This window comes from Sciurus carolinensis, chromosome 4, assembly GCF_902686445.1.
Source record: "Sciurus carolinensis chromosome 4, mSciCar1.2, whole genome shotgun sequence".
NCBI classification, from domain to species: Eukaryota; Metazoa; Chordata; class Mammalia; order Rodentia; family Sciuridae; genus Sciurus; species Sciurus carolinensis.
This window is the reverse complement of record NC_062216.1, coordinates 125,487,690-125,500,873: the sequence shown is the minus strand read 5'-3', so window position 1 is coordinate 125,500,873 and position 13,184 is coordinate 125,487,690. Positions and strand designations below refer to the sequence as shown.

Genomic DNA, 13,184 nt, shown 5'->3' with positions numbered 1-13,184 from the left:
AATTTGCTCTAACATAACTCCTTGCAGGTGTGGCCCTTGAAATTATATATGCAGAAAGAAAATGGACTGCATGTATAAGCTAAAGAGAAATTAAATCTTTGGATCGTCTGAATGATTGGCAAGTTCACAAATTAGAGTCATATTTATACCTTTACCACAAATAATATTCACTTGTTAGTTTAAATGAACTCCATTCCCTTGACTGGAAATGCTATTATGAAAAAAATATTGGAACTATATTCCTGCATGTGAAATTTTTGTCCAATATTGAAAGTTAAAGTATACTACAGCACTAATAAGTGTAAATTAACTAAGATGAAAAACGATTACAACTGATTTGAAAATGGAAAGCGATTAATTTACTAATCATTTCCCTATTGATAGCAATAATTTAGGTCCAACTTTAGCACTGAAAAATGTATAGCTTTACCCAAGGAGAAAAATTCAAACTGAGGCTGACTGAACAAATTTTCAACATCTCTTATTAGATATTCCTTCTATAAAATATGGGGATCATAATAAGCTATGGCACTAAGAACATAGAACTTAACAAATGTTCAATAAAATGTTCAATAAAACTTAACTACGATGGTATTTGCCATTTCTTGATTAATGAACACTGCTTTAACTATTTTTTTTAATATTATGAAGGAAGAAGGTTTAACTAAATGTCAGAACCTAAATTATTATGTACTCTTTAACTTTTATATTCCTCTTTGGATGCTACTAATTTACTTGAAGCTCACTGTAAACAAAGCAATCAAGCCATGTTTTGAAAAGTTGAACCAAAGAACTATTGATAGAATCTCATTTTTTCCACTGGAACTCTTTGAAATCCGTTTGTAACTTCTTCTATGGCAGCTGGGACTCATCAAAGCCAAACTGTCATCTCCCAGATGTAGTGATGAAGTGTTTCCTGCCCATCCTGTGAAAAATGAATGTAAAAAAAATAGATATTAACAAAGCAAATAACTAGTCTAAGTAGGTAAAAATAATAGATGGATGGTCACCACAACAGGAAAACAATCATCAAGTGCCTGTCAGTTAGAGTGGATAAAACGCAGACATGATATATGTTAAGTGCCAGAAAATAAAGGATGTCCCATGATGCCAACACAGCTCGCCATGGAAAGGTGTTTTTCCATTTTAAAGGGGTATCCATCTGAAATAAACTATCATATGGATTTCTATACTCATTTAAAAGTTAGGGGCCCTTTTTCCTGGGGCTGGGGAGATAGCTCAGTAGTAGAACACTAGCATCATCAAGGCCCTGGGTTCAATCCCCAACACTTCAATATATATATATATAAGAATATTTTATATGGTTAATACTGGACTGTTAAGCAATGTACCCAGGTCATCAAGGGTTCTGGAACCATACTGCTGGGATTCTAAGCCCACACTCATAGGCAAGTTGCTTAACTCATTCGAGCATCTTTTTCCTTACTGCAAATGGGGAAACTTAATAATTATAATACCTACCCTACAGAGTTACTTAAGTATTAAATGGTGATCAGTACATAATATATACGGTACTTAGCATGGGTTAATGTTTAAGGTTCAGCAAGAAGTTTTTTTTAAGTCATAAATTTCCTTTTTAGGATTATCAGTAAGATAACTGCTCTAGTCAGAATATCAATATGTTGCTGGTTTTATTTATTTTTCAGCAGAGTTGTTAGATATATGTACATGTCTTGACTGTTATTTAAAGACTTTGTTAGTAGTGCGTAAACACCAGGTAAATTTTGGAATTGTGAAATCTTAGCGAGATGCCAAATGAAAACGGCCCTCACTTTGCAGGGTTCCCTCTGGTAAATAGTTGTAGATAGCGCCCTTGGCTCAATGATTCCCATGTGATCTGGGGTAAGTCAGCTTCTTGGAGTCCCAGTTCCTCACCTGTAAATTAGGAGGAATAAGAGAGCCCACCTCATAGAGTTGTTGGAAGGCCAACATGAGTGAGTGTAAGGACTCAACAAGTTAAACCGCTCCTTTTAGCATTGCTGTGAATATAAATAAATCATGCTTTAGCCAATCAATCACATGCATAGTAAACTAGTTTTCTGTTCCCATGATTATAGGCAGATTTACCAGTGCTAGTTTACCTTTGTGTATCCATCTTATCTAGGAGTACAGAGCTGGCTACAGTAATATTTTTAGAACCTTAGCATCTTCTTCTATATATATATATGTATATACTTAGTTGTCAATGCATCTTTTATTTATTTATATATGGTGCTGAATATTGAACCCAGGGCCTCACACATGCCAGGCAAGTGGGTTTCCACTGAGTCACAACTCCAGCCCCTCTTCACATCTTCCTAACATGAGAAGTGAACATCCCCAGCATAATACTGGTTTCAAATCCTCTTTTGTTCTGGTTCTGAGATTCAGTCATCTTTGGGATCTAATCTTATCCTTGCTTATGTATTAGGCAGGAAATATACTTGAAACTGAACAAACTTCCCAATTCACTGGTGAAATCTAATCCAAGTCACATAGCTTTTAAGCAAAGGGTTGAATTCAATAACAATAAAAAAAAAATGATTATCCCCTGCAGATCTTACAGAGACCATTTCTATATTGAAAGATGTGGAGGTCAACTAGGTCTGTCTTCTAGGATAAGCCACTTGACCAAAGGATGGACAATATACAGTGCTAGGTGGGAAGCTTGAGGATACACTGCCTGTGTATCAATAATCCCATTCTAACCCTTTGTTAGCTCCAGTTGGAGCTAGAAATAGCATTGAAATAGAGGCAGCCTGGTCCCCATTGAGAGGCTCTTAGCTTATTTCTGCAAGAACCCACTCACTGAAAAGTTAACGCTTAAAATGTAGTAAGCAAATGTTGTTTTTAAACTGCTAGGGGTGGTATTTGAGTAAATAAACTTAAGGGCTTAAGTATTTACATTGGATTTGAAATGTGCATTACAAATGTCACTTGCAAAGCATTTTCCAGACTTTCATAGTTCAATTAGTATGTCCATTCTCCAGCCTTTGCCTCTGCCCTGAAGAGAATGTATTTGGACTGGGCAGAAGGAGAATTGTGCTTAACCTTGAGCAACCAAACCCTTTCCTCACCCATGGCTTAATTGTTTCTGAAAATTGTCAATGCCACAGGCAACAATCATGTCGGGGAGCACTATGAGTCTGAATCATGAGACTCCGACACCTCGCAGCCAGCTGGGGCGACAGGCCAGCTTCCAGGAACGGAGCAGCTCACGGCCACACTACAGCCAAACAACTCGGAGCAACACCCTGCCCTCAGATGTGGGCAGGAAGTCGGTGACCCTGAGAAAAATGAAGCAAGAAATAAAGGAGATAATGTCCCCAACTCCTGTGGAGCTGCACAAGGTTAGGAAGCTTTCTTCTCTTTCCCTGGGGTCAAAGTTAGTAGCCATTTTGCATGGTGTGGTGCAGATAGGGGACAGCCCTCTCCATGAGCTTAGTCAAGGAGACAAGGCAGAGCCCAGAGGCTTTGGTCTCTCTCAAAACACTATCCCTGCAAAGTTACTCTGGAAAGCAAGGAAGACTGGCTTTCAAGCAGTGTATGTGTCAGGAATGTGTTTATGTTCAAAATCTTATGAAAATGTGAGGCTCCAATATCACATGGAGCTGTTATTAGTCTATTATTCCAACTTCATGGGAAGTGGGAAAGGAATCATACACTCACAGCGTCTCTGAAAAGGGGGTTCAGGTTTAATCCTCAAGTACAGACTTAGAGTAGATGGCAAGGAAGTTCTCTGGGGCCAGGACAAAGAGGGGCCCTAGTGATGTTCCATCTCTGACAATGACAGTTGCTTCCCTATTGTACTCAGCTGAATCCAGAGCTGCTGGCAGAATTCAGACAAGGCATATGTAATCAATGTCTATGGGACCCTGGCTGAGGAGAGCTGTGTTTGGGAGGTGTCTTTGGCTTCCTTTTCTAGAGCTAGTGCTTTATATTTTGTGAAAATGCTAGAATGTATAAAATAGTAATAATCTCACCTCACTTTTCTGAGAACCAACACTCTCCCTTAGTTAAGAATCTATTAAGCAGAGATTCATCATTCATCTTACCCAGAAGAGCAAATAGATGTTAGATTGAGAGTAGATTATAGGCCACTACCCCCCTTTTCCTCTTTAAGACTTCAGTTTCCCTAACAACCCCCATAAAATCTGGCTATTTATTTTATAGCAGACAAAAAGAATATGATGAAAGAAAGGATAGTGTGGAAGTTGGGTTCCAATCCTGGGTCCTTTCTTTCACCACACAGTCATCCATTCATTTAATACATAGATTGTGCATTCGTTCATTCATTCACTCATTCATTCAAAGAATGTATTGCAAATCCCCAGGGAGCATGTAGCTGAGTGGGAAGACAGTCTTGAAGACGTGGGGAGATAATGGTAGGATAAGCTGGGGCAACCTTAGAGTGCAGAGGGTGGACCCTCACCCACTGTAAAGGGGGCAAGAAAGGCATCTAGAAGTAGGTGTTGACCATGCAGAGGAGGGTGTGGGGGAGGCATTCCTAACACAGGAAGAAGCATGTGCAAAGGGTTATCCAAGGGGTGCATGGAGGGAATGCATATCTTTCCACATGTTCAGAATCTAGAATTGGAGCTCCATGCATCAGGAGGAATTAGACTTACAGGAAGGCAAAAATGTCTCTGGCATTTTAGAATGGGGACCTGGGTCAGCCCCATGCCACTAGGTAGCTCATTTACCTGTTTACCATGCGATGGATGTGTCTGCTTGGTAAGCCACATATCCTGATACATTAATTGAGGCACACCATTAGGCTGCAGGAACTCCCACAGTGATTAAATTGCAGAAGCCACATATTCAATGCTAATTCTGTGTGCCAAGAAGGCTGGGCCCTCCTGATTCCCTCTCCTCTCAATTTATGTGCATGCAGAGAAGAGCATGCTTGATAACCCACCCTCCTTCAGCCCCAAAGAGAAAGGATGCCAACAGGTATTGAGTTCCTACTATAGGCTGTCTACATGCTGTATACTTCTAGCCCTCACAATAGCCCTCCTTTAAGAGGTATTTATTATCCCTATTTATAGGAAAAGGAAATAACAAGTATAAAATAGTCGTTTTTCTTTTTTTATTGTTGTTTTTCATTCTGGAGTGAAGCTGTCTCCTCAAAGGACAATTATTGATGGCCAGGAATACAAAAGACCTGTCTCCTATCCCTCCTGTGCTGAAAGCATTTAGCAAAGATAATGACAGTGAATTGGATGTGCAAGTTATTATAGTTGCTTTTTTTTTTTAAGTAGCTATACTAAAAAGTATATCTTGTTCAAAAGGAAAAAAATTATTATCTACTATTGACATGATGAAAAGAAGTGGACAGACTGGTTGGGACATCTTATGGCAGTATGTGAGTTGGAGGCCATGAGATCACAGACACAGCCGGACTAACATGGCCTGATAAATTACATGCTTTTTTTTCCCTTCACTTCACTCCTTCGTCCTACACAGTGGCAATAAGTACATTTGCCATGTAACTTCTCTTTTTTTCTAAGGTGATCCACCATAAAATAAGTGTCCTTGAATCCCTTAAAATTTCCTAGTTAAGTGAAGAAGCAGAGGAGCCTGTGGACTTTTTGGAGTGGTTTAGCCCACATGTCCAGTATCTTCTTTTTAAAGTGAATTTGTTACTCTGGTGGGGCATCCAAGGTGTGTGTTGCTTAACACCCTCAAATGCTGAAGTGCTTGAGAAGGAGAGCAACTATCTTTAGACAAGATGCTGAGCTCACAGTCAACACTGTTAATTATGCCTGGGTCTTTTGAACACTGAAAGATTACCCAACATCATGGAAAGACAGACTTGTGATGAAATGGAGTTATCTTCCCTTTGGTATGTTGCTAACCTATCATAAATCTTTGTGGAAAATGAGGAAAAGGCATCTCAGGGTGGTGGCATGGAGAAGGATAGGGAATTAAAAAATGCCCCTTCCTCAAGTTGAAGATAGCCCAAACCAGAGTGCCTAGCTTGGCAGTCAGAATGAGGGCTGGCTTTCAGTCCCCAGAGCCGCATTGCGAACTGTCCTAAGCAGATCTAGTGGAGGAGTTCCTCAGAGCTGCAGATGCAGACTGGGCAGGCTGGGCGAGGTAAACAGCACACCATTCTAAACACGCGTGGTGCTATTCCTGTTGCTGACTTTCTAGTTTCTGTTTGCTACATGGTTAAGCTGTTTGTATCCAGGCCAGTGCCTGCAAAATACTATTTTTACTAGAAGTTGGATAACCTGAATGAATAAATAAGGACCCCTTGCATTGCTAGAAAGAAAAAGAAAAAGAAAAGCTGAAACCACTTCATCTCCTGGGGACGGGGGTGGGGTGGGTCACTAATACTATCTTCATAAAGAACAAATGAAGTATTGGCTTATCTACCAGTTTCTCATGGCTCCATTTGACCTCCTGTCTTTGCTCCCCATCATCTACCCATCCCTTTCCTCCATTCTTTTTCTTTCTTCAGACCTTTGGAGGGTCCCCAGTTCCAAATGGTTTTAGTACATTTCCTGTCACCTATGTCTGAGGCCGTTCCAGGGTCTTGGCGGGCTTTTCTTCAAGTCATCCACATTCATTCCTGTAGTTAAAAAAAAAAAAAAAACTAGTTGTCATCCTTCCAGCTATGTAGAAGTAGTAGGAAGGAGGAAGTTGATTTGGTTTGGTACTTAGTGTCAGGGTGCACGGAACATTGAGGGAGTCCAGAGAAGGGATGCTCAATCCCATTAGGTCACTGCTTCTCCAATTTGCTCAGCTGAGACGCAGTCTGAAATACATTGTACTGATTAATTCAACACTCCCATTCGCCCACACTGATATATATGAATGAATTCAAAACTTGCTGCACAGTATACACTGACTTTGCTTGGTTTCTTTTCAAATGCTAATTGCATTAAGATGATTTCCAGACTTATTAATAGGTCCCAACTTGGCCAGGCATGGTGGCACATGCCTTTAATTTCAGCAACACAGGAGGCCAAGACAGAAGGATTGCAAGTTTGCAAGTTCTTATCAATTTAGTGAGACCCTCAGCACCTTAGTAAGACCCTGTCTCAAAATTAAAAAGACTGGGATGTGGCTAAGTGGTAAAGCACCCATGGGTTCAATCCCCAGTACCAAATCCACACATAATACAAAAATAAGTCTCAATCAGTAGTTTAAGGACTATAGCCTTAGACAATAGTTTGGATTATGGACTCCTAATAACCTTTACTGAGAGATGCTTGTTAAGATGCATGGTCCTTATAGGCTCATAAGTCCACCCAGACTTACATGGTCAGCGTTTTCATGAAGGGGTAAAGATCTACATTTTAGTAACCCCTTCAATGGATTTTTCAGTGCAAGCTAAAGGTTGAAAATAGCCCCCTTAGGTTTTACTAACTGCAGGTGATTATTCTGTTTCAGGAAAATCATAGGCAGCAACAGAGTGTCAATCTAAAGAGGAAGGAAGGCTGCATCTTAGCCCTGCAGCTTCTGTATTTTATCTTTAAAATGAATTCTGTTTTGTCCTACAGCTTATCGCAGGTTCTTTCTCTTTGCAGATAAGGAGCTTGTGATCTTAGCTACAGTTCATCGATAACCCTTATTTCCCTTCTGAAACTTAAATATCCTTTGGTGTCCACTTAATCTATTTCTGAGATGAATTCTAGCCTCACTTCCTTTCACACCTTAAGGCAAAACAAAATCTTCAATAGAATGGAACATTCTCCACATTCAGAGCATTTGAACTTTTTAAAAAAATATATTGACATTTCGTTTTCCCCTGTCATTCATGGTCTTCAATAGAACTGTACTTCTTAATTGTATGCCTCTAGTTTCATTTCTCTTTTCACAGAAATGTTTTTAAATGTTTTTAAATTGTCAGCACTTCCCTTTATTTACAGCTACTGGTGGCACAAAGCTGGAACACCCGAGTCACTCATAAGTGACCTCTGTTTCTCCCAGCTGGTTTTGCAAACATCAGCTTTTCCTCCACCCAAGGTTATCTTGCATTTGCAGTATGTGTTGAGTTTTCTGAGAGGGGAGTTTTGCTCTTTTTGGTACAGTAAAGTTGTTTTATTCTTCGAAAGAAGTGTCACTTTTGGTGTTTAAAGCCAGCTTCTGGTACAACATTCTCCTGAGGCAGTAACAGACTCAGCCCTAGGAGGGAAGATGAAATGGAATTACATGTCTTATTCTGGCACACACCTCTTTTTCTTCACTAAATATTTGGAGCTGGCACTCAATATCTTGCCAGGTGTAGACCTTCTCCAAATAGCTAGAGGAGAACTGTCTGCTGTGGAAATCAGTCGGAGCTAAAGCAACACCCTCAACGTATGAATTTTTTTTTGCTTTTGTCTGTCACTCTTTGCTAGATTGAGCCGCTCTCTCCTCAGGCAAGGAATGATAAAGCAGAGACAACACAGGCCTTGTTGTGAGGCAGACCTAGGTTAGGCACACACTGCCACTCGGAAGCCATGTCACCTCTCTGCACCTCCAATTTCTCACTTAGCAAAGAAGTGGCAGGGTAGCCTGTTATTGGGAGAGGAAGACCTCACACAATAACCTTTTCCTGATGAAGTCACCCTCATTCAGACTTCTGCCTCAGCTTTGGCGTCAGAAATTCAGAAAATGAGATCTCCCCGGAACCCAGACTTTCACAAGCTTCAGACTGCCACCCTAGAGCCACAGAAGAAGACAGAAGCCCCAGTGGGATCCGAGAAATAGGTGTGTTACTGGTCCCTGTGTCAGTCTGAGGAGTATTCTCTCCCTCTGACACCAGGGACAGATAACGGGCACGTTGCTGTGATACTATTGAGGTTTCCAGTTAGGATCAGGTTCTTGGCATCCTAAAAAAGAATTAAGCAAGACGTGCAGAAGTAACAGGCAGAGCACAGACTTGTTGAAGGTGAAGGTGTACTCCATAAAGTAGAGCAGAGTGGGCCTTGCCAGAGGGTGGCTCTAGGCCCAGGTGTGAATGAGTCTTGTCTTTATGTGCTGAGCTGTGCCTAGGTTCCTTTCTGCTGATTGAAGACCTTGCCCCCTTTGTTCCCATTGGTTACTTTATTGTCACCTAACTAGAATACAGTTTCCATTTGTTACTTGATTTTTACCTGATTAGAATTCAGAACCTGTAGCGATGGGTGATAAGCCCTCAGTGGTGGGTGCTGTCATGGTAATGGGCTCTATCATAAACAGGGACATGGTGACTTATCAGTCTTAAACTCCAGTCAGCATTTTTCTTGGGCCCTGCCACCACCATCTTGATGTCCCTATATCCTATGCCAGTTGTGGAAACTGGAATTGAAAACCAAGGGTTGGAATCTGGATTGTATGTTTCAAATAAATAATGGCATCTAGCCCTGACAATCCTTAAAACGTATCATTTCCCGTGTCTGTGATTCTGTCCAAAATTACTTTTTAAAACATCATTTTTATATGAATGACTGTCAAGTGCCAAAAAATGCTTGTTTGCTTAAATCAATAACAAAGAATGACAGTAGAAGGAACCTTCATTTAAAGAGGGATAAAGAAATTATACAGATAGATACAGATAGCAATATAGACACATTTCAGTCAGTGAGGAAAATAAGAATGTTGGTGTGAGATTTCTAAGTTGAAATCAAACTGCTCAGTGACTTGTAGAGGAATTAGGCAGGTTTCGGGGCTATCTTTTGTTGTTGTTGTTGTTGTTGTTGTTTGTTTGTTTGTTTGTTTGTTTTTTGGTACCAGGGATTGAACCCAGGGGCCCTTAACTACTGAGCCACATCCCTAGCCCTTTTTTATATTTTATTTAGAGACAGGATCTTACTTATCGGGTCCCCTCTGGCCGCAGAGAGAGACACGACAAATGTCTGAAGCTTTGGAAGTTTATTATGCACAGTTTCTTTCCTACGCTTCTCTTACCCCTAGCTTCTGCGCACTCTCAGCTTCCCTTTTCCCAGCTCCTTCCACTCCCGCGTACTCCCTCCTTCCAGCTCCGCTCCCGCTCCCGCTGCTGCCGCGGCCGCTGTCGCCGCCGCCGTCGCCGCAGCTTCTTCCGCTCCGTTCGTTCCGTTTCCTCAGCTTCTGCCCCCTACTCTCCCACCCACCAGGCTTATATACACTTCAATCAATCAGGGGAGAGTACACGAGATAAACGCGGACAGCTGCAGGCGCAGGATGGGTACACGAGGGGGCATGCTCTAGTCACATCGTTAACTAGCCAATCATTGGAATTCGCTGGTTGTTTACTGTATAGCTGGCCGCTTTTGGCTCAGCGTCAGGCGCCATCTTGACCATGTCTAAGGCCGGGGGCTCTAGAAACCCCGACACTTACTAAGTTGCTTAGGCCTTTGCTAAGATGCTGAGGCTGGCTTTGAACTCTCAGTTCTCCTGCCTCAGCCTCCCAAACCACTGGGATTACAACACCCATGGCAGGCACTATCTTTTCTAAGGGGCAGAGCAGAAATCACTCACATCCTTCCCAGACTGAACTCAGTTTACATCTTATCACTTTCCTTGAGTTGCTGTCGCCTTTGCAGCCTGTGCTGTGAACAACAGAAATGAAACAGTAAGCCAAGCAGACTTGCCATGCCCCAGCCTCCAGTCATGCTCGGGCAGGCTGGCTGGACAGTGTTCTGATGTGCCTTGCTTCCAGTTTTGACTGTGAGTCCTATCATAGCTGTCATGGATCCACCACCACTGCCTCTCTTCAGAAATTTTAACAGTTTCCCTTAAGTCTTACTGTTCATCTCCCCCTGATGTCCTTGTCGCATCTCTGTTATGATCAAATATGTTTATTTATAGGTTGTAAAATTTCATATTATCTATAAGATGCTCACAAGTGGTATAGCTCTGAAGGTCATTCTGTTTCCCTGGTTTCCAGGTTCTTGGAGAAAAGCCCTCTGCACCCCTTCCTCCATCACTTCTCTGCCAAATTACTTGTCTGGCAGGACTGTGGTCCTTAACTGGCTAACAGTGGAGCCCTAGACTTGTGTCCTTTATTCCCTAAATGGAATACAGAGCTCTTTCTTGGGCTCTTTGTAATGTCAGACTTCAGTAATTCCTAGAATGAGGAAATTCAATCAAGGCAGTTGGCACTCAGTGCCCTGGGAGTCTGGTCATTGTAACTTGTCATCCTTCCTGAATGACAGCGAGCCTGGATCCCAATATCCATAGGCCCAAGGCATGGGTAGACAGCATGCCTCCTACCCAGAGCTGCAAGCAGTCCCTGAATCAAGGAGGCCCACATGGGCCTATGGGAATGGAAGTCTATAAATTGCAAAGGAGTCAGGAAGGGTTAATAGTTGGATAAGGGCCAGGTCAGAGTGACTTAGGAGCTAGGAAGCAGAGGTGGAGTGGAGAGGGACAGTGCTGTGAGGAGGCAGCAGGCAGTCCTGAACAGAGATGCCAGGAACAGGGACTTGGCCACACTACTGGCCAACTTGGAAGTGGTTGGGGCAAATAAAAAGGGCCAGTAATTGAGCTGACAATGACTAGGTGACCATCAGCAACACAGGGCTGGGTTTGAGCTCCTGCAGAATTTGGAGACTGGTCTCCTTCATCTGTGACATTATGTGAAATGGTAGGTGTGTGAAGGTGCACTGGGGTGAATCAGGAAAACAGCATGTAAATCCGCCACAGCTCGCAGGCACTGTGTGCTCCCTTGGTTGGAACTCATGCTCCAAGGACAAGTCAGCCCCTGACCTGCTCACACTTAGAGCCTAATGCTAGCTCCTGATTCTCTTGTTGGTGAGCTGTCATTTTTCCAGCCCTGTTGCCAGAGAGCAGCAGGAGGCAATGTTTGAAGCAGCTGTCCCTTTCTGTCCTCTGCCAAGGAGACTCCCCAGACAGGAGGCAGCAGCTGCCTTTCTGACCCAATTTGTCTGGAAACCCATGAGTTTCTAGTGGCATAAACTGAGATTGCTTCCTCTTGGGCTAGAAAATTGCAATTGAGAGGATGGCATTTTTTTTTTCCAGATTCACTGGTAATATAGGACTGTCACCAAAACGGACATTATTTAAATTGTCAGGTTTAAAGGAACAGGGTGTGTGCCCCAGTGTTGTCTACCAAGTGTAAACCCAAGTCATGGCGATTTGCAGGAAAACCAGCACCATCTCTCAGAGGGAGGTGTTGGTTTGCTCCTTGAGGCCACTGGGACCAGAGGTTGAGCCATTGGGAGACTGTCAATGTTTGGGAACTGCTTCTGGAATGACTGTCACTTGCCATGACTTGCTCAAGATGCTAAAGCCTTTAAAATCCAAATGGAGAGATAGTGGGCTCAGCTGGCTAAATCTTGTCACGTGCATTAAAACTGAAAAAAAGCTGTGGGTTTCTGATCTTAGCCTGGAGGACTTGGTGCAGACATGCATAGACTTGCTTAGAAATGTAAAACAAGGCAAACTTGTCATTGTGCTGGGGTTGGAGTGGGGACTAGAGATTGAACCCAGGGGTGCTTTACCACTGAGCATCATACCCAGCCCTTTTTACTTTTTTATTTTGAGACAGGTTCTTGCAAAATTACTTAGGGCTTTGCTAAATTATTGACACTGATCTCTAACTTGTGATCCTCCTGTCTCAGCCTCCTGAGTTGCTGGGATTACAGACATGTACCACCACACCTGGCTACAAGGCTGAACTTGAATCTTGGCGAATGCCCTCTGCCTATTGCCACAGCTTCTGTTTTGGGGGTGGGAGGGGGCCATTAGAAGAAATGGCAGCAGGAACTAAGGAAGAGTTAAAATTCACCTGAGCTCTATAGAACTGTATTCTAGCTCAGAGTGTCATGTTCCTAGAGGTACATTAACTCTTTTAGAAAAAAAAAAAAAAAAAACTTGCAAATGTGTTCATGGTCCAGGTTCCCCAGAGGCATCCTCTATTCAATACCAAATAAGACCCTTCAAGAAAAACCTTGCTTCACATGGGCTGGGGGAATTGCAAAATCAACTGTCAGGATGGTGATCTTTAGAAGCAGAGAGCAGAAGTGTGCGTGGATGTTCTTGGCAAACCACAAGAGGGCTCTGATAAGAAGAAACAGCAGACATGATGAATTATTCATCCTTAGCTTTTAGGGCTCTTAAAATGAATGAAAGCGTCCTGACCAGCTATGAGATTTTTGTTAAGAGAAAGGAGAAAAGAAAAGAAAAATCATGATTTGGAGGATGGAACACAGCCAATGAGGTCAGGTGTTCTTGTGTAGAATTCTAGAGCTTATGTTTCCTATCAG

General features: G+C 42.3%; 1 protein-coding gene across 8 annotated transcripts in view; it reads left to right on the top strand.

Annotated features, from left to right (window-relative positions):
* Grip1 (glutamate receptor interacting protein 1) overlaps positions 1 to 13,184 on the top strand; it is a 379,314-nt gene that overhangs the window by 352,347 nt on the left and 13,783 nt on the right. For all 8 annotated transcript variants that reach the window (XM_047550564.1, XM_047550567.1, XM_047550566.1 and 5 more), the window contains one exon: positions 3,117 to 3,350. In XM_047550564.1, coding sequence (XP_047406520.1) covers positions 3,117 to 3,350 — 234 coding nt within the window. The remainder of the gene's footprint in view (positions 1 to 3,116; positions 3,351 to 13,184) is intronic.